Genomic DNA, 22,564 nt, shown 5'->3' on the forward strand with positions numbered 1-22,564 from the left:
CACAGTCAGCCCTGAGCCCTCCTCCTCTCAGACCGTCTCCCTGTGGTTCTGGAATCTGCAAGGGCGCACAGTCAGCCCTGAGCCCTCCTCCTCTCAGACCGTCTCCCTGTGGTTCTGGAATCTGCAAGGGCGCACAGTCAGCCCTGAGCCCTCCTCCTCTCAGACCGTCTCCCTGTGGTTCTGGAATCTGCAAGGGCGCACAGTCAGCCCTGAGCCCTCCTCCTCTCAGACCGTCTCCCTGTGGTTCTGGAATCTGCAAGGGCGCACAGTCAGCCCTGAGCCCTCCTCCTCTCAGACCGTCTCCCTGTGGTTCTGGAATCTGCAAGGGCGCACAGTCAGCCCTGAGCCCTCCTCCTCTCAGACCGTCTCCCTGTGGTTCTGGAATCTGCAAGGGCGCACAGTCAGCCCTGAGCCCTCCTCCTCTCAGACCCTCTCCCTGTGGTTCTAGAATCTGCAAGGGCGCACAGTCAGCCCTGAGCCCTCCTCCTCTCAGACCGTCTCCCTGTGGTTCTGGAATCTGCAAGGGTGCACAGTCAGCCCTGAGCCCTCCTCCTCTCAGACCCTCTCCCTGGGGTTCTGGAATCTGCAAGGGCGCACAGTCAGACCCGAGCCCGCCCCCTCTCAAGAGCATCTCCCTCTTCCTCTGGAAACGCGTAAGCACCCACGGGGGCTAAGGTGTCCGTCCTAACAGTAACAGTGCAGGGAGAAGTGAAGCAAAGCTGAACAAACACGACCCACTGGTTCTGAAGTCGGTTCTGATCTTCAAACATTTTGCTCCGTCTGCACTGTGGACCCCGCGTACCAAAGCGGTCCACACAGGGTGGAGACAGGGCACTGGAGCTCACACTCCACCAGTGCCCCCTTCCCGTAGAGAAAGAGAAGCCTGGAAACTCTGTGATAAAACCAAAGGTCACTATGAGCACAAACTCTGCAGTAACAAAACATCCCTTGAGAAGCATGTGGGGAGAACGGTGAGTTTTGAGGATTCACATTTGCCTTGCAATCAACATGTGCCTTGAAGTCCGCTCGCTGCAAATACGGACCTCGTCGGGCCACATCGTCACAGGGCCCCTTGGCTGCACCGTGCCCGTCTTGCAGCGTTACGGCGAACGTAAGCGCTCAAAGACAGCATGCGCGAGTCCCAGACCACTGGCCTGGTGACGCGGGGGGAGACGCTCCCCCACAACCTGCCGTACTCTTCCCGCGCCCCTCTGCCCCGGCCCCTCCCCCGCCCTTGTCTCCGAGCACAAGGGCGTCCCCACGCGGCCGCCCGACAGTGACCACAAGGCGCCAGAGTAGCGGCCAGAGCCCGCCTGGGCGACCCCCGTTTCTCCCCTCTGCGGGGCTTACCTGGTGGGTGGGCGGAGCAGGGGAAAACCTCTTGGCACAGACTAGAAATATGTCCGGATGTGGCTTCCCGTTGTTCACTTCGGGGTCATCCCCCAACACGATGTGGTCAAACAAGCCGAAGAAGGCCTGGTGTCTGCCGGTCTTCATGTCAAACGATGCGCGGCTGGAGCTGGTGGCCACGGCCAGGGGCACGCCGTGCCGGCGCAGATGGCGAATCAGTCTCTCCACCCCTGGGGAGGAGGGCAGAAAGCCGTGAGAGAGGTGGGGGACACCGGGGCCAGAAGGCGCCCTGCGGACCCTGGGCTAGCTCCTCGACCGCGAGTCCCCGCCGCCTCTTCTCGGGAGGGAGCTCACGTGACACCGACTGGACGGGGCGGGTGCTTAGAGGCCCTGAGCACACCTCCTCAAAACAAAACTCAAGCACAGTTCAGGGCTTCCCGATAGCATTTCCCAGAGTAACACGGGCAATTTTAGCGGAAACAAACTCTGCTTCCGCTTTTGTGGAACCTTGGAAGGCAGGCGGGGTGAGCCCAGGGAGGTGTCCCTGCTTGGCGGCCCAGGTTCCGTTTCCTCTCCTTTCCTTTCGCGATGAATAGGCAATGGTTGCGCTGCTCGCGTGTTCTGCGAAAAGCCCCTATTCCACTGAAAGCAATTCAATCTCTGCTCACACTGCTGGGGAGGGGAAAGCAGGAAGGGCCTTGGAGCACAGGTCCCGCGCAAAGGCGGGAGCCGGTGGGAAGCTGCCGCAGCAGCCGGTGAGGAGCAGCGCAGACACCGGACTGTGCTTAACGCGGCTGAGCAAGACCAGCAGCGCGGCACGCGAAAGCACGATTCGCCACGCTAACTGCGAGGAGGACGGGGGTCGCGGAGGGAGATGCCACCGCGCGCAAAGATGGGACGTGGAGGGAGACGCAACTGCGCACAGACACGTGAGGGGTTGCGGAGGGAGATGTCTCTGCGCACAAACACGTGGCAGGGGTCGCGGAGGGAGATGTCGCTGCGCACAGACACAGGGCAGGGGACACGAAGGGTGATGCCGCTGCGCACTAACACAGGGCAGGGGATGCGGAGGGAGATGCTGCTGCGCACAGACACGGGAGACGCATACGGTGATGCCGCAGCGCACAGACACGTGGCAGGGGTTGCGGAGTGAGATGTCGCTGCACACAGACACAGGGCGGGGATCGTGGACGGAGATGCCACTGCGCACAGACACGGGACAGGGGACGCGTAGGGTGATACCACTGGACACAGACATGGGGAAAGGAATGCGCACGGTAACACCACTGTGCACACATACAGGGAACATGTAGGGCCATATCGCCGTGCACACAGCCAGTGGACAAAGGGCGCGTATCAGAAACCTGTCAACCACAACAGTACCTTTCCGCCTTAAACCCATTTTGATTATGACAGTAACGTCTGAATCCACACACAGCACTAATCACCCACAATGATTTTTATTTCATTGTATTTTACCTTAATGTTTGTTTATTTTGAGGGAGCGTGCAAGTAGGGGAGGGGCAGAGAAACAGGGAGAGAGAGAGTCCCACGCAGGCTCCGTGTCGTCAGTGCAGAGTCCGACATGGAGCTTGAACCCACAACCCAGGAGATCATGACCTGAGCTGAAATCAAGAGCCGGACACTTAACCCAAGGAGCCACCCGAGCACCCCTAACATAATATTTTTAAATTGTGTAATCATTACTATTTCGGTAACTGCATGAGGCCATGTTCCTACTTTCTTAGTCACAACAGAAAAGATGGACACGGTTATTTTGTTCAAACACCTAAAACTGTTCACAAAAGCAACAAATAATGTCAAGTGCCTGACCCTTAAGAGAAACAGTTCTGAGATGTTCAAAGGAAGGTGTGGGTCTTAACTCTGTGCGAGGACAATGTTAAAACTTTTTGAAAAAGAAAGCAAAATCCAGCACTCCACTGGATGTGACATTCATAATGTCTGACATCCAATCGAGATGGTACCATGCCTTGGAACGCCTGGGTGGCTCAGTCAGTTGAGCGTCAGACTGCAGCTCAGGTCATGATCTTGCGGTTCATGAGTTGGAGACCCACATCAGCCTGGCTACTATCAGCCTGTCAGTGCAGAGCCCACTTCAGATCCTATGTCCCCCTCTCTCTGCCCCTGTCCTGCTTGTGCTCTCCCCAAAAAAAAAAAAAAAAAAAAAAAAGTTACCATGCCTATACAAAAGCACACAAACACAGTGTATGGCCAGGAGAAAAAAAGCAATGAATAGAAATGGACAGAGAAATGGCTGAGATGAAGGAATTAGCAGATCATGACCTTATAGAAGGTGTATAAACATTATACATATGCCCAAGTTAGAACGGAAAAAAATAACACAAAAACAAAAGTGATATGCAGTTACATACTATCTGCAGAAAACTTAATTATATTCAGACAGGTTAAAAATAAATGGATTAAAAACCGTGTATTATGTAACTACTAATCAAAAGATTGGGTAGCTACATTAATAGCAAACAAGTGCACTTTAGAACAGTGAATGACGGTTCTCAGAGGTAACTAGGGACATGTCATAATGACAAGTAGGTCAATTCATCAACAAGACAGAATTCCAAATGTATATATGCATCAAATAACAGAGCTTCAAAACACATAAGGCAAAAACTAATAGAACTGAATGGAGAAACAAACTCAAGTTTCAAATTCCTCTGTCAGTAACTGATGGAACAAATAGAAAGTAAGGATACAGCAGACTTCAAAAACATTATCAAGCAAACTTAACTGAATTGACATTTACATAACGCATCACCCAAGACAGCAGAATACAAATTATTTTCAAGGACATGTGGAACACTCAACAAGATAGAACATGAATCCATGAGCTATAAAAAATTCTAAAACATTTTTAAATGATTGAAATCAAACAAAATATGTTCTCTGACCATAAAAGAATTAAAATAGGCATTGATAACTGAAAGGTATATGGAAAATAAAAAAACGGATATTAAATAACACATTTCTATGTAAGACATGAGTCAAAGATGAAGTCAAAAATGGAAATTAGACAATATTTTGTAGAGAACAAAAAGATAGCATGTTAAAATTCTGCGGATGTGGCTAAAACAGTGCTTAGAAAAAAACTTATGGCACTAGATGTTTGTATTACAGAAGAAGATTGTCTCAAATCAGTCCTCTAAAAAACTGGAAGAATGAAGACCAATGATTAAAGCTTTTACCCCAAGAAAGTGAAGGAAAGGGCAAAGTCAAGTTAAACAACAACAACAACAACAAAAAAAAAAAAAAAAAAAAAAAAGAGAGAGAGAGAGAGGCAATCAATGAAACAGCATAAAAGAGAATACAGATAGATAATCCCTTAAACCAAAAGCTGCATCTTAAAAAAGTTCAATGTAATTGGCCGATTGTTAGCCAAACTAATCAAGTAAAAAGAAGGAAGATCCAAATTTACCAGTTCCAGTAATCAGAGGACATCATCACAGATCCTTAAAGTCATTAAAAGTCTTAAAAAATACTATTATGAGCAACTTTGTGCCAATGCATTTAATAACTTAGATGAAATAGAAAGATTCTTTGAAAGATAAAAAGGTCACTCAAGAAGCCAGTAATAACCTGAACAGCCCAATTTGTAGTAGAGAATTCGTAGTTAAAAACCTTCCTGTATCTAGGATGGAATGGCCTCGTTGGTGAACTTACCAAACACTTGAGAAAGAAATAATACCAATTCTGAACAAACTTTTCAGAAAATAGGAGGGAACAGGTCCCAACTCATGTCATGAGACCAAGTACTTCTCTGATACCAGAACGGACAATAGCCAGACAAGAAAAATACACATCCATACATCTCATGTTATAACACCTTCACACTTAAAAACGGTTTCAACCAGTGTTCAAGTCTTTTTTATAGTCAGTGTCTACGCAGTTAGAATACATTAGTTGAAAGTATAAAGATGCCTAAACACTCACCCAATTTGTAACAACTACTGATTAATATCATGGATTAAATCTATTAGCTAAATTTCAATTAAAAACCTTTACTTAACTGATGGATGGCACAAAAGAATGCTCATGATGAAAACATGGCCAATTACAAAACTTTGGATATAGTAATTGAAGGTGAGTATTGTTAATCTTAAAAATAAAACTGCCAGGGGCACCTGGGTGACTCAGTCATGATCTTGCTGTGCTTGAGTTCGAGCCCCACGTCGGGCTCTGTGCTGACAGCTCGGAGCCTGGAGCCTGCCCCAGATTCTGTGTCTCCCTCTCTCTCTGCCCCTCCCCTGCTCGAACTCTGTCTCTCTCTCAAAAATAAATAAACATTAAAAAAAAATTTTTTTTAAATGAGCCATAGCACACTGAGCTCCTTGAAAGTGGCTGAGAAGAGGGTGAAGGGAAGAGACCATAGCCCTCCGGGTGGGACATCATACAAACATGTGTCCTCCTCCTGTTCAATGTTGTCACCTCTCAAACAGCAATGACGTATTCTCCCTGTGCAGCTGCTGTACAGGCGTGCACACGGGGAGTCACGCACGTAAAATCAGTGGGGTGACAACTTGACAAGCCTTACAGGAAGTCCCCAAATAAATGCTGGCTACTGTCATCATCATCACCATCACCTAAAGTCTGGGACACAGTCACTAAGAAAGAAAGAAATTCAAATCTCTCTGGGTATATAATTGGCCGACTCCTTAAAAAAACTTTTGTACCCTTTAACCACTGGATGCCAAGTTTCTCTTATTCAGTCACTGCCCCCGAGAAGTCAAAGACTAAAAATGTAAATGGAGTTCTGTCCTGCAGAGAAGCTGGTTAATTAAGTATATAAATGAAATCCAGCTAACAGCTTCTGGCCCATGGTGTGCTTAAGTCGGTTTAAGGGAAAGGCAGAAAGACAGATAACTATTGCTGCGAAGAATCAGCTCTCAAAGGATTAATCTACACAGGAAGAAGTAAGAAATGTGAATTATCAGCAGTCTTGATAGGAAGGACGCTTCCCTAAAACTTCATCCTAAAGACCCAAGATCGATGAGAGAAAACACGGATGCTGCCATTAAAATGGATTTGGAAAAGGAAAAATGTAGAAAAGATTGAGAGCTGACATGAGCTCTTTAAAGAATTTCTTTGGAATTCACTGAGATATATCCACGGACACCCTACTACCAGCTCTGGCCTTGCGCGAAGCACTTTACGCTAAACATAAACACCTCCAGTGAGAAGTTAACCACGTGGGGGAGACGAGACTCTACAAAAATGTGCACGCCATTAGGAACTGTGGAATGGGCACTAAGTCTAGATTTGTCTAGAAGGACACCTAGGAAGATGATGGCATGTGCCACTGGGGCCAGGCCATATGGTCTGTTGATGAACGCCAGGTAGCTACCCATAAGCAAAGCAGACCCCAACCCTGTCCTGGGAACAGAGACACGGTGCAGGATTGTGCCCAGCCTAGACCTTCCACACATGTATTCTGTTGACAAGGCATGGCCCTGCTCACCCCGACCCGCCCACGTGTAAAGGGCTCTCCCAGAAGGTGGCTTTCACAATCGCCTGGAAGGCAACCAGGCTAACACCTTGATGTTACAGATTAAAGGCCTGGGATTGAGTATAGTGGCTTGACTGCTGGTCCCCAAAAAGATATGTCCAAGTCTTAACCCCAGGGCCTGTGACCTTATTTGAAAACAAACGATCTTCGCAGAGATGATGAAGGATGTTGAGAATAAGATCATCCCGGATACATCCAGTAGCTACTGTTTTAGTCTGTTTGGGCTGCAACAACACGAGCCCAGACTGGGTGGTTATAAACACACATTTATTTCTCAGACTTCCAGAGGCTGGGCGTCAGGACAGAGGAAGAAGCTAGACTGACTCCATAGCTGGTGAGGCCTTCTTGGTCCACAGATAATCAGCTTGTCACTGTGTCTTCACAAGGTAGAAGAAGTGAGGTAGCTTTATGGGGTCTCTTTTATAAAGGCACTAATCCCATTGGTGAGGGCTCCACCCTCCCGACCTGACCACTTTGTGACAGCCCTACCTCCTAATACCTATATACTGGGGGACTGAGGAATGCAATCTATGAATTTTGTAGGGGGCACAAACATTCAGATCATAGCAACTGTGTCCCCATAAGAGAAGAGGAGAGACAGGGACAAGGCTGTGTGTAGACACATGGAGGGATTGGAGGGACGCAGCCACAAGCCCATCAATGCCTGGAGTCCCCAGAAACAAGGAAGGATCCTCCCCTAAGCCTCAGGAGAGCGTATGGTCCCGCAAAGACCTGATTCTGGATTTCTCACAGTCTCCCGCGCTGTGGGAACACAAATTTCTGTTGTTGTAAGCCACCAAGTTGATGGTCATTTTCTACAGTACCTGCAGGAAGCTAATACACAGACCCAGGGTGGCACAGGCACTGTAGGAGGCCAGAAACTGGGGACCTGACCCTGAAAAGAGGCGAAATTCACAATCGTGAAAGCGAAAAGATGTGCAGGCGGGGATACTCCAGAAATTGTTACCGGTCAAGCAGAAAGCCCAAGGAAAGAAAACACACAAAGGAACACAGAGCTTCCCAGTTGCCCTCTATTTCAGTAGCAGAGGCCCCTCCTCTAGCCACCGACTCCAAAGAGGTAGCAAGAGGCAGCCCCCTCCCCGCCCCTCGCGCCTCTAGGGGTCAACCCCTCCCCCCCTCCAGGGGTCAACAGCAGGGAGGCGTGGAAGGTCCCCGGAGACGGTGGGGCAGTGGTTCTCCACAGGGGTCTCTGACACCTGTCCTCACTCCCAGGAGACATTCGGCACTGCCTGGACTCTAACCTGACTGATTTTTCTAGTCCAAGCCTCGTGATGAACACCCACAGGCTGTGTGTTCACAGCCCCAGGGGAGACAAATCAGTGGTGACTCACACTGCGCGCACGGCCCTCCCACGGGTGGATTCTAACTCCTCCTGTCCTAAGTACGGGGACGGTGACGCAGATGACCGCACCTTCTGCCCTTGTGCCAGGATGCAGGATTTGAGGGACAGGCCGCTTTTGGGTGATGACAATCCCGGGAAGGGCTCTCCTTCCAAGTGATGCTTCACTCTGAACACAGCCCAGGAGCCTGGAATTTCCATCGGCCCCATGCCGTATTTGGGCGCACCTGACACCAATTGCCTCACCTAGTGCCCAGCGCAAGGCGCCGGTTCCCAAGTGGGGGCACTTTTGCTCGCACCCCTGCTGAGGGGCCCTTGGTCACGGAGACGGGTGTTTGGTTGTCACAACTGAGGAAGGAAGTCCTACCGGCACCCGGTGGGCGGAGACTGGGACACCGGTCAACGTGGAACAGTGCACGGGACTCCCACCTCTGGACACACGCCCAGAGGTCAGCACCGCTGAGGCCGAGGAGCCCTGCCTTAGCAGGAGAGGCGGTGTCTTGCAAAGTCCAGCTTCTGGGGGGAAGCGGGGCTCTTCCTATGCGTCCAGCGTCACAGCAGGCCTGCAGGTCTGGTGAGCAGCGAGAGCCAATGGAGCCATGTTCCGCTGGCCCAGAGTTCACGGCCCAGAGAGGGGTCCGCACGCCAGCAAAGAACAGGGTGATGACGACAGCATGTCACGTCCACTTCATCCGCTTTTCAGTAACTGCACCGTCATCCAAGGTCACGCTCCCCGGTCTCAATCCCAGCTTCCCGGCTCCTGCAGGGCCTATGTCCCATCTGAGAGCTGGCTCACGTAGGAAATGGGATGGCGTTGGGTATCTTCACGACTCAGTTCCAGGCAAGATAAAGTCACTGTTTTGCAGTGAATGGAGGCCCCCCCCTGAATTCCCATGTTAAAGCCCACCCCCCCCAACGGGGTGATGCTGGAGACAGAGCCTTTGGGAGGCAACTGGGGTTCTATGAGGCCGTGAGGTAGATAGAGGCCACAATGGCGTGGGTGGCCTCATAAGAAGCGCAAGAGACACCGCACCAGAACGGGACCAGGCGAGCAGCCCGACCGTGCACTTGCCACCCCCAGAACGGTGAGAAATAAATGTGTGTGATTTAAGTCCCCCCGTCCACGGGACTTTGATACGGGAGCCTGAGCTAAGACACAAAGGTAGAAACACCAGACGCTGGCTGGGCGCTCAAGTGTTGCAAGTTGCTAGAGAACAATAGCGTCCTTCCTTGAGTCAGCTGGCCAGGGGAGGTCGGTTCCGTCCGTTGTATGGCTCGCATGCGCATTCCCAGGTGACCCAAAGCAACAGGGCTCCCCCGCGTCACATTTACAACCCTGTCACCCAACAATAAAGCCCACCAGCCGACGAGGCCTACACAGAGGACTCCCAGTCAGGGCTGTGGGGCGTACCGAGTTGAAGAGTGTCCTCCCCCAAACTCATGTCTCCCTGACACCTCAGAATGTGACCTTATTTGGAAACAGGGTGTTTGCAGGTGTAACTGATTAAGGGTTTGGGGTGAAGTCATCTTGGATTTACAGGGTGAGCCGTAGGTCCACTGACGGGCGTCCTTATAAGACACAGAAACGTGGGGAAGAAGGCCACGGGAAGAGGGAGGCAGACACGGGAGGGGCGGGGCCACAAGCCCAGGGGCGCCTGGGGCCCCAGAAGCAGGAAGAAGCAGGAGGGACCCTCCACCAGTGCCAGCCTGGGTACGTGTCAGGTGGACACAATCAGCAGCAGCAAGCCTTTACCTTGGTGCCTTGCAGTGTCGGGGACTGTAACTTTGTCAGGAGGTGACTCAGGACCCCAGGGAAGAATGTTCCAGCTCCTGCTGGTCGTTGAGGGTAAGGGGCCTCAGAGGGCAGGTGTTCTACTCCTCACCAGTGTTCTCCGTGGCCCGCCCCCCCTCCCCTGCCACGTGCTTCATCATTCCCCAGCTGAAGCCTCTCTGCTTTCATAGACACACAGTCGCGTGTTCTGCCCAGGGTAGGGGAGGACGGCACTCTGGACGCACAAAATGGGACAGCAGGTCCAGGGGTCCGGCTACCTTGCACCCAGGATTTCAATGCACCCTGCAGTGCTTTGTGCCCTGTGTTTTATTCCACCCGCCGTGAAATGTGCATCCAGCCTGCCGCCTATTTTTAAACGGGAAAAGAGTCAAAAGAAGAATGTTCTGGGACATGTGACAAGGGTTGGAGATTCCAATGTTGGTGTCCACTCAGAAATCTTTGTGGGAGCACAGCCACGCCCGTTCACATCCCTGCTGGCCGTGGCTGCTTTCGGCTCAAAAGGCAGAGCTGAGGAGCGGAGACAAACAGCGCGTGTGGTCTGCAAAGCCAAAAACGCAGACACAGTTTGCCGACCTCTGCTAGACAGCAAACAGGTCAGATGCACGCACGAGAGGAACAAACGGTTGAGACGAAAGACAAGTAAGAGATAAATTTCGTAGTGAAGGAAGTCAGCCAGGCACTGGGATCTGGGTCCCCTGCCTCACACAGGGATGCTACCTGGAAGTATCGGGATTCTTCAAGGGGCCTCACCAGCGAGTTACCATTCTAGAAAATGAACCCACAATTTCAAGGCCTTCTTCCATCATGCATTTAGCTATTTGCTAATTATGCTCAAATTACTGGAGCATTATCAGAGGACAATGTCAAAACAGTGTGGAGAGTTTAAATATTGATAGTATCTACGTATTTTATACGCTGTAAAATAAAATGTGATATCGAATGGGAAAATATTTACCATACAGGTATAGTAATGTTTATAAATAACTAACATTCAATTCCTGTACTATGCAGTTAAATGTCGCTACGGATACTGGACCATTTACCGCACAGAGAATATTTTGTGAATCAGAGGTCCGATATTTCAATGCAACCAGAAAGGGGCAGAACTTTTAAATCTGCAAAACATTTGCTTCATCTTATGAAATTTAGTCTGCAGAAATACCTCATGGGCAAAAATTGTGTATATTAAAATTAAATCACTCTGCTGTACCGACAAGCTTAAAATCTCCATATTAAACTGCCGTTTGCATAGGCTGTGCACAGACCAAGAAAATAAGTTGATTAAAGTTCATACAACCCAGAGGGTATCTGAGTTGGAAGTTGCACATTCTTTTCTGAAACGTGGGGCATTCAGAAAATGTAAGTCAGGTAATAACCGACATTTTGATCACATGCACTCTCCTGCATCTAAACCATCAACTCACAAGGCCACTGCGTTTCGATAATGGAAGGTCTCTGTTCCAGAGATCTCGCCCTCTGCCCTTGCGGCCAGCCCCAAGCCCCACCGGGCCTCGACACAGTCTTCTCTTCCGGCCCATGCGACAAACACTGCTGTTGGTAACTTCTAGGTCACCTGGAAAACTCAGAATCACCGATCTGTGCTTCCGAAACAGAGTAAAGGACATTGTTCTGTGTTGCATAAGGGACAATGGCAGAGCAAGTGGGCCAAGAGTGAGTTCTATGTGAAAACCAAACGGCACAGGGCGGTCGGTCGTTAAGCGTCTTAGGGGACTCTGTTAGAAAGACTTTATCCTCAGGAGCCCCTTCCGCAGAGAAGCGATGACAGGGATCTTCACAGAGACTCTTCGACACGTGTGGTCACAGCCGTGAGCAGTGAATGGAGGACACAGGGAAACGTGTGGTGGCAGTCTATTCTCCTGTGCGTATTTTACCACCTGACTGGAGGTCCTTGGGCCTCTAGCTTTCCACGGATTCCACAGCCTTCCCCACAAAGATCGCGGAAAGACTGGGACACTCTTTTATCTTTAGTTATTTTTTTAAGTTTATTATTTCTTCTGAGAGAGGGTAGCAACAAGGGATGGGCAGAGAGAGAGAGGGAGAAGAGAATCGCGAGGAGTCTCCATCCATGCTGTCCGCACAGAGCCATACATGGGGCTCAAACTCACAAACTGTGATCACGACCTGAGCTGAAATCAAGAGGAAGATGCTGAACCGACTGAGCCACCGAGGCGCCCCTGGGTCACTCTTTTTGAAAAAGCATACTGAACGTGGATGTCTTCTTACATTTGTTTTAATACTGGAAGAAACTGACCCACTACCGGGCACCCTTCCACAACACGGGGGTGGGGATGCTGAGCCTCACACCGTTAAAAACGCACGCTTAACTTTGGCTCTCCCTGAAATTAACTACAAAGAGTCGATCAACACATGGTTTGTTGTATGTGATAGATATTACATGCTGTATTCGTACAATAAAGTAATCTACAGAAAACCCAATGTGCTAAGAAAATAATAAAGATCACATTTACAGTACCATACTGTACTTACAGAAAGAAACCTGGGTCTAAGTGGAGCTGTACTGTTCACGGGACAACCGCATTTCAAAACATTGAAGATCCTGGGGAAAAATCTCATTCTGTGCCTTTGTTTACTTAGTGTAAGTTGCTTAAAGTGTTAACTTTATTTACTAGAAGACACGTTTAAGGTTGCTGCTTCTGATTTGTCACAACAATATAAATATACAAAAGAGCTATTTAAATAGCCTTTCCTTATAGCCCAAGAGAAAAATATCAGAACAAATGCTGACACCTCACGGAATCCTCATCTCTCTTATTGACCTGAATAAGATAAAACTCTAACTTCACTTACACAAGGAAGGGCTAAGAACATGATAAAACCAAATCTCAAATAGTGCATTTAGTTCACTCAAGACGCGCCGCCATAACTGATGGTCTCGATCACACTCGTGTGGCGACGACCCGAGTCCAGAGGCAAGGAGCTCCCTGTTCACTCTACATCTCTGAACCTGTGGTTCAGCCCCACTCACACATCACAAGATCCGCACACGGCCCATGTCACAGAATCAGTGAACCTGTGGCTCACCCCGACTCATCCGACACAAGATTCCCACGGCCCACATCACAGAATCTCTGAACCTGTGGCTCAGCCCCCTGATCCGACACAAGATTCTAATGTAAAATTGTTGCTGTTCTAGTCTGTGCTCGGAGGAATCGCTGAGTGAGGGAAAAATGAAGTGATTTGCCGTGTCCCTGGGTCTAGTCTGCTGGAGACACACAGAGAAAGGCACCGGGTATGGAAGGTGATGCGGGGACCAGTCACTGACAGGTGCCCCCTTGAACGAGTGAGTCGGGAAAGAAGTGCCCAGTGGTGCCATGTTCGAGATTCATCTGAACGCGCCCATGACGCGGAGACTCTCTGCGACATTTACATCAACGTCTACTGTAGTATATGGTTACCGCTGCTTTCTACCTCATCTGTCCAGGAATTTCTGTCTCCACAAAGGGTCTGACTCCACGTGCCTCCTATGACTGGATGCATATTTGTCCATTTGTGACCGGCTCATTTCATTCAGCGTCACGCCCTCAAGGCTCACCCATGTGGTCACAGGTGCCACACGTCGTGCCTTTTTTAAGAGTGAATGCTAGGGGCGCCTGGGTGGCTCAGTCGGTTAAGTGTCTGACTTCAGCTCAGGTCATGATCTCACAGTCCGTGAGTTCGAGCCCCGGCGTCGGGCTCTGCACTGACAGCTCAGAGCCTGGAGCCTGCTTCGGATTGTATCTCCCTCTCTCTCTGCCCCTCCCATGCTCATGTTCTCTCTCTGCCTCAAAATAAATAATAACATTTAAAAAAATGGAAAAAAAAGAGTGAATGCTATATACATCACTATACATAGATCCCTGTATAAACAACATATTCCTTATCCAGTCAATCAACGGACACTTGGCTTGCTTCTACCTTTTACTGCTAAGAAGAGCTGTTTTCAATCTTTAAGCAAGAAATATAATTTTTTATATTGTCAAGAAACACTGGAAAACAATCATCAAGGCCCAGTGGAAATATTCTGCCTGTTGTGTGCCGTGTTTCTGAAACAAAAACCGTAAAACGATAATGCCTCCCATTCCGTGCGTCTGTCCATGGCATCCCCATGGGTCCGGTCTGCTATAATGGAGCTGTGGAAGTAGGGGCAAACCAGTCGGCCTTGTGGACCTGGCCGCTCATCGGTCCGACGCCTCCCACCACCCACACCCGACTTTGCACCTGTGTGGAGAGCATGGGCTCCTAACACGGCCTGGACGTTTCCATGCAACCTCAAAGCTCTTGACCCATGCTGCAGGCAGGCACCCCCTCCCCCCAGGGGATTTCTTTTATCCATTATGTTATCCTTCCTCACACTGGAAAATCCATGGAAAAACAACCACCACATGTAAAAACAGAATCTGTACGGCTTTACAATTTGAGAAAAACATTGACGTCCACAGGCATGTAATATCTAGGATCTCCGAAAAAAAAAGACATGGATCTCATTTTGCTCAATTTAGAATACCTCCTTTACAGTTCAGGAAATAATAACGAACGCAATTAGCAGTGTCTGAACATCGAAATGTTAAAGCCCAAAGAAGGAGTTATGTCTGTATACAACATCAAATAAGCTGATATTTTTTAAAAAGGCGGGGGGCGGGGTGTGCGGATAAGAACATGAAACGTTGACTACCTGCATCTGAGCAGCAAATAGTCTGATTGTAGGGGTGGTCCCCAACCCCTGCCAAGCATACATTTCCGTGGATATGTGCCTAATTATTTTTCTTACACAGAAAGGCAGCACCGGATAAGGTGGATGGATTATCATGGTTGTTAGCTTGTGATTTTCCTGTCACTTGAAACGTATGTCCTTTAATTGTGCAATGCTCAACGAAGGCACTGAGCCTAGTGAAAACTCTCGGACTCCCAGCTTACCGTGGAAAGCTGGTCTGGCAGTAGAGAATCAGCTAAGCGTCCGCCAACTCAAGCTGCTGCCGGATGTGTAGATTTTGAAGGCCAAAGCCCTGACAGGTAGGCCTTCTCTGCATGGCTTGTGCACAACTGAAGGAGGACAGAGCACCACAGGGCGTCACCTTCTCGCTGCATTGCACGACAGCCGGCTACCTCGATGTGAGGCCACGGCCACGACATCGGGGAGCACAGGGCCATGGTCGGGAGCTCCATGTGCCGGACTCCGTGCCAGGGTGGAACACCAACCTCCATAGTCTTTGGGCAAGTAACTTCAATCCTGAGGGCCCCGACGCCACTGCGTGTGAAATGCAGACGGTACAGGGGCCCGGACGCTGACACACACCCACAGCTGAGCAAACACGGAGGCCCTGACACTGGCCTGTCCTCGAGGCTCAGCGGTGGATACCACTGTAATCGAGGCTGACCAGGAGGAGGGGCTCGGCCACCAACCAGCCGCGACCCACACGGCTTACATCGGGACACGACAGAGGGAGCGTGTTCTGGGGCTTCCCAGGCTCTTGTCTGAGGGACACACACAGACCCTGTATATGCTCTTCATGAATTATCATATTCCTTTAAGGTGGATGTGAGTGAGTGTGAGTGTGTTGTGTGTGTGTGTGTGTGTGTCTACACACAAACAAAAAGGCATCCTAAGGCCTGGAAGGACACACCCTAATAGGTAACTAAGGACTAAGGAATGGTTATCACCATGGAGTAGGAGTTAAGGGGCTTCTAATTTCTACCCTTTTGTATTATATGAAGCAAGTGTAATTTTTATAATTACAAAAAAAACCATTAAAAGGCATGACATTCTGACTGTGGCTTGTTATGATGAAGGGACAGGTTCCTACTTCTGCCTGTCTTCTTATTCGCAGAGTGGTAAGTTTCGTACGTGCACAACTATCCTGGGAATGTCCGTCTGTTCTCACATGCTGTCTGCTGGAGTAACCCAAGAGTCTTGTCACCTGTGCATCATGGGACACTGTCCTCCTGCATGGGACTGTGGTCCACTCAGACCTTCTGAGTCCATCTTAGGTCAAGTCTTTCCACCCCGGTCCCACTCCAGCACACCTCTCCCCTGCCCTCTTCATCATGTCCCATAAACCCAGAAGAACCCCTTTTACCCGCCCGCCCCCCCAGCGTGGTTTCACTCCGGCACTACTCTTCTTCAAAAATCCCAGCGGTTCCCCACTCTCAGAAGCAGCAAACACGTGAGCAATTAAGGGGCCAAGGACCCGAAGTAAACGAGGGGAAAGCTGTGCCTATTTAGGGCCATGCCCTCCCCCCTCACCCACCCATATCTTCTATGGTCTCCTCAGTTGACCTCAAGTTCAAGGGCCTGCCACAAAGCTGCCACTGCTTCAAGAAAAATCTGCCTTGGGGCGCCTGGGTGGCTCAGTTGGTTAAGCGTCCGACTTCAGCTCAGGTCATGATCTCACGGTCCGTGAGTTCGAGCCCCGCGTCGGGCTCTGTGCTGACAGCTCAGAGCCTGGAGCCTGTTTCAGATTCTGTGTCTCCCTCTCTCTCTGGCCCTCCCCCGTTCACGCTCTGTCTCTCTCTGTCTCAAAAATAAAATAAACGTTAAAAAAAATTAAAAAAAAACAAAAAAGAATAATCTGCCTTATTTTTGTCCATACCCATCCTGAATTTCCTCTTGATGTGAAATTGTATGCTACCATGGGTTTTCTCTTGCATGGATCCGCACGTCCCCTAAATTGACTGCATACCCCAGGGGGAAGGAGAACTTTCCTTTACGTCCCTGAGCACTCACACAGCACTACATGCCTTTGAGGGTTAAGCGAAGAAAAAGGAAACGTATAGGAGGATGGGAAGAGACAGTGCCTTGTGGCCCAGCTCGATGGCGGAAAGCATGTGCAGAAAAGGAGGGAGGCTGTGGACAGGCTTGCTAACAGCCTCGGGCGACTGAGGGTGTGGGGAAAACACACAAGGACGGAAAGGAGGAAAACAAAAGTAGTAAGGGACATAAAGACACAGGAGGAGACAGCCTGGCGGACAAGGAGGAAGGACTTGTGCAGACACGGAACGAGGACCCACACAGTGGTCAGGCGTGCCCGCATCACGGCTCAGGTGCGTTTCTCTGTGATGCTGAGCAGAGACGGAGACGAGCCGGTCTAAGTTCTCGGCCCTAGAGAGGACCGGCTGCTTCTGCGGGGACGTCCTCACAGGTGATCCCCAGTCTACATGCTGGAACGGTACTCCACAGTGGAAATGCTTTCCCGCAGGGACCTGAGTCCCCGGAACATGTGAGGAACCCACTGGGAGACCAGGGACCGACACCTCCCCGCCCCCAAACACACACCCACCTCAGAGGACACACCTGCTGGCTCCCCCTCCCTCAGCCACCTCTCCCTGGGAAGGAGCCCTGGGCACCACACCATTGTTGCCTGGCCAGTGGACCAGGCTTCTACCTCGTCAATCTGCTCTGTCTCTCTGGGCGATGTCCTAAGGAACAAGGAGGAAAGAGATGTAATGCCAGCAGCTCAGTGCAGTGGGGGCAGAAGGCCCAGAGGAGAAGGGGGCCGGCACTTTCGAGGAGCCCATGTGCGAGAGAGCATTGCGGGGCTGACCACGGTGCCTGCATACGGCCCTGTCATATTCCCCTCGTCTGGCCCAGAGGCCATGCCCTGGACTTTACTTGGGAAATCTCAGAGCTGGTGAAAGATCAGGACAACAGGAAGACCTTCTGGAGGATTCCATACCATAAAAGGTGCCTGCTTTCCGTTACAGGTCTTCTCAGCCAAGTTTCGCTTGCTAAATTGTGCCAAAATATTTCACGGATCTAGAAGATTCCATGCATGAAGGAATTTGCAGAAAACAGAATGGAAGGAACCAACAACCCACAGAAAACATAGATGAACCACGTACGTATTTATGTCTTAAATTTTTTACAATTTAAAAGAGCTCTTTTGTCATAAAAAAATGAAGCCCCTGACTAACCGATGGTTTACGTTTATTTCACTATTAAGTCATTTAGAAAACGCCTACAAAAAGCCTACAAAACTTACTGCTCAAAAGTATTTCCTGCTGGGGACATTCATGGCCCATCTCTTCCGGGAGAGAGACTCCCTTTCAAATTGAACACTGGAGTCTGCTGATGCAAGTAGGATTCAGGTCCATTCTGCCTGTGTGTTCAAGACACAGGATTTAGCCACATCCTCTACGTAGCTGGGTGGGCACAGGGAAAGACGCACCCCACATCACAATGAGGGGCTGGTTACCCTGGTGATGGGCACAGGGAAAGATACGCCCCTGCATCACAATTAGGGGCTGCTGTCCCTGGTGACTGGCCACAGTACATACACCACTGCATCATAATCAGGGGAAGTTTCCCTTGGTGATGGACCCAGGCAAGGACACGCCCCTGCAACACCACTGTGGGTTACTGGCTCAGGTGATGGGCTCCAACGAAGATGTGCCCTGGGATCAAAATCAGGAGCGACGGCCCCAGTGATGGGCCCAGGTGAAGATGTGTGCCCTTTGATTATAATCAGCAACTGTCCCAGGTAATGGGACCCGAAAAAGATGTGCCTTTGGATCATAATCAAGATGTATGGCCCAGGTGACAGGGCCAGGTGAAGATGTGTCCTTGGGTTATAAACAGGAATTACCACCCTTGGTGAGGGGCCTGACGAAGATGTACCATTGTAATATAATGGGGAGATGTTGCCCCAGTTGAAGGGACCAGGAAAAGATGTGCCCTGGGACTAAAATCAGGACATACTGCCCCAGTTGAAGGGACCAGGAAAAGATGTGCCTTTGGACCATATTCAGGAGATACTGCCCCTGCTCATGATCCCAGGCAAGATGGGCCCTTGTATTGTTTCAGTAGCTATGGCCCCTGGTGATGAGTCCAGGCAAAGATATCCCTTTGGATTATAAAAAGGAGCTACTAGTCCCCACGTGATAGGCCAGGGGAAGATGTGCCCTTGGATTATAATCAGGAGCGACAGCCCCTGGTGATGTGTCTAGACAGAGATGTGCATTTGGATTATATAAAGGAGCTACTAGTCCCCAAGAAATGGGCCAGGAGAACATGTGTCCTTGGATTATAATCGGGAGCAACAGGCTCTGCTGATGTGTCCAGACGGAGATGTGCCCTTGGAGTATAATCAGGAGTGACAGCCCCTGGTGATGTGTCTAGATGGAGATGTGCCCTTGGATTTTAATCAGGAGCTACTACTGCCCAGAGAGGGGCCAGAAGATATGCCCTTGGATTATATAAAGGAGCTACTAGTCCCCACGAGATGGGCCTGGAGAACATGTGTCCTTGGATTATAATCAGGAGCAACAGGCCCTGGTGATGTGTCTAGATGGAGAGGTGCCCTTGGATTATAATCAGGAGCTACTATGGGCCAGAAAATGTTCCCTTGGATTATATAAAGGAGCTACTAGTCCCCACAAGATGGTCGAGGAGAAGATGTGTCCTTGGATTATAATCAGGAGCAACAGCCCTTGGTGATGTGTCTAGACGGAGATGTGCCCTTGGATTATAATCAGGAGCTAGTACTGCCCAGAAGACAGGCCAGAAGATGTGCCCTTGGATTATATAAAGGAGCTACTAGTCCCCACGAGACGGGCCAGGAGAACATGTGTCCTTGGATTATAATCGGGAGCAACAGGCCCTGCTGATGTGTCTAGACAGAGAGGTGCCCTCGGATTATAATCAGGACCTACTACTGCCCAGAAGATGGGCCAGAAGATGTGCCCTTGGATTATAGTCAGGAGCTACTAGTCCCCACCAGATGGGCCAGGACAAGATGTGCCCTTGGATTATAATCGGGAGCAACAGCTGCTGGTGATGTGTCTAGATGGAGAGGTGCCCTTGGACTATAATCAGGAGCTACTACTGCCCAGAAGATGGGCCAGAAGATGTGCCCTTGGATTATATAAAGGAGCTACTAGTTCCCACAAGATGGGCCAGGAGAAGATGTGTCCTTCTATTATAATCGGGAGCAACAGGCCCTGGTGATGTGTCTAGACGGAGATGTGCCCTCAGATTACAATCAGGAGCTGCTACTGTCCAGAGATGGGCCAGAAGAAGATGTGCCCTTGGATTATAGTCAGGAGCTACTAGTCCCCACCAGATGGGCCAGGACAAGATGTGCCCTTGGATTATAATCGGGAGCGACAGCCGCTGGTGATGTGTCTAGACGGAGAGGTGCCCTTGGACTATAATCAGGAGCTACTCCTGCCCAGAAGATGGGCCAGAAGATGTGCCCTTGGAGTATAATAAGGAGCAACAGCCCCTGGTGATGTGTCCAGACGGAGATGTGCCCTTGGGTGATAATCAGAAGCTACTACTGACCAGAGATGGGCCAAAAGAAGATGTGCCCTTGATTATAGTCAGGAGCTACTAGTCCCCACAAGATGGGCCAGGAGACGATGTGCCCTTGCAGTATAATCAAGAGCAACAGCCCCTGGTGATGTGTCCAGACGGAGATGTGCCCTTGGATTATAATCAGGAGCTAGTACTGCCCAGAGATGGGCCAGAAGAAGATGTGCCCTTGGATTATAATCAGGAGCGACAGCCCCTGGTGATGTGTCTAGATGGAGATGTGCACTTGGATTATAATCAGCTACTGCCCCAGCTGATGGGCCAATGTGAAGATGTGCCCCTGGATTATCACAGGAATTACCACCCCTGGAGGTGGGTCTAGTGGAAGATGTGCCCTTGGATTATAATCAGGACCTACCACCCCTGGTGATGGGTCCAGGGGAAGACGTGCCCTTGGATTAGAATCAGCCACAGCCCCTGGTGATGGGTCCAGGTAAAGTTGTGCCCTTGGACTATAATCAGCCACGGCCCCTCGTTATGGGCCCAGGAAGGACAGGCCCTGCATCGTATCAGGATAGGTTTCCTATGCTCTGGGCCCAGGGGGACACACCCCTGCATTATAATCATAGGCTGCTTCCCCTGGCAACCTGCCATCCATTCCTCCAATTTAACTTGCTAAATACCTGCGTGGGTTGCCGCTCTCACCTTGAAAGCATGAAAAAATGAACGCTGGTGAATTCATAATACACCCTCTCGACATGCAGTCTTCTTCTCTAAGAAGCTCAAGGTGACTTCCACAACCCAAAATACCCTACCAGAAAGTACGTTCAGAAAGAGAAGAGATAAAAGTCATCCAGGGCTATGTGACCAGCCACAGTTTAATAATGGGAACAAAGCAGTGAGGGAACACAACGAACGCTGGGCTCTAGAAAAGGATGGTGGCCACTTTTTCTGAAAAGAGTCACAGTACCCACGGCAGCTTCCAGGAGATCAGGTTTCCAGTGCATTCCAGCTTTGGCTCAGGTAAAGGGCTGACGGGTGGGATGCAGGATGGAGAGAAGATGGGGGTGACGTAGAACCTACTTGATTATTATTTTTTGATTGGCACGTTACAGAACAGAAACCCTACAGAGACATGTGTTTCCAGGTTTTCACAGAGGCTCTTCCTTCTTCCTACAGTCAGCAACACTTCTTCCTTCCCGCTTTTCTTCCCCTTCAGAATCAGAGTGATTTTTAACTGTGGTGTTGCACCCTAAGCCTGTCAGATTGTGAAGGTGGCATGTGGACCGCAGTCCCTGCTGTGACCCAGCATCCCAGTGTGCTGTGAGGTTTCTCTTATTGGTGTCATCTTCGCCTTTTCTTTATTGTCGGGAGTCTGCTCATGCTTAGCTCACCTCTCAGTCTGTGTGTGGTGTGGAAATGATCCCAAGATTACAAAGGTGCAGTCTGGAATCACTGATACAAATACATACTCTCATCGGACAGGCTAAAGATCAGGGAAGTATACACGAAAGATCCTATATTGGAAAAGTAAGATTCGCAAAATCAGGAAATAGGTCCTTCTTAGCATTCTGGCCAAACTACCATGCTAGCTGATGAAGATATCATATCTCCTGGGTATTGCAGTAGAACATATCTCAAGTATGTCTAAGAATATAGGACAAAAATACAAGAAAGAAAAGCCCTTGAAAGGTTTGGGTGGATAAGAAAGAAAAAAGCTATTTGTGTGCTTATACATGACGGTGCTTGGTGTGTGAAACAGTGAAAACTAATCCAGGTCAAAAATCAACTGTTCAGACAAATATTTAGCTAGATTAACTAAAAACAAAACAAAACAAAACAAAAAACAACAAAAAACAAAAAAAAAACAAAAAAAAACCAACCAGAGAAGGCTCAAACAACTAAAATCAGAAATGAAAACAGGAGACATTAAAACCAGTGCCACGGGGTGGGGAGGGGGGGAAGGGGGTAGGTTTTAAAACAATAATATAAAAAAGTGTATGCCAACAAATTGGGTAACCTAGAAAAAAATGGATAAACTGCTGGAAACAGAGACCCTATCAAGGTCAAATCAAGAAAGAGAAAGCCTGATCAGATATAAAACTAGTAAGAATATTCGTTTGGGAATCAGAAACCTCCCAACAAGGAAAGAACCATCACTGGTGAAGTCTACCAAACAATTAAGGAGAAATTAACACCAATACTCCTCAAACTCCTCCAAAAACTGGAAGAGGAGGATACATACGCTCATTCTAT

At 49.5% G+C, this 22,564-nt stretch overlaps 1 protein-coding gene across 6 annotated transcripts in view; it reads right to left on the reverse strand.

The window, feature by feature from the left end:
* LOC101082722 (pseudouridine 5'-phosphatase) overlaps nucleotides 1-22,564 on the reverse strand; it is a 483,897-nt gene that overhangs the window by 416,831 nt on the left and 44,502 nt on the right. For all 6 annotated transcript variants that reach the window (XM_023249423.2, XR_006593104.1, XR_002739909.2 and 3 more), the window contains exon 3: nucleotides 1,351-1,580. In XM_023249423.2, coding sequence (XP_023105191.1) covers nucleotides 1,351-1,580 — 230 coding nt within the window. The remainder of the gene's footprint in view (nucleotides 1-1,350; nucleotides 1,581-22,564) is intronic.

The sequence above is a fragment of the Felis catus genome, chromosome X, assembly GCF_018350175.1.
Source record: "Felis catus isolate Fca126 chromosome X, F.catus_Fca126_mat1.0, whole genome shotgun sequence".
NCBI lineage: Eukaryota > Metazoa > Chordata > Mammalia > Carnivora > Felidae > Felis > Felis catus.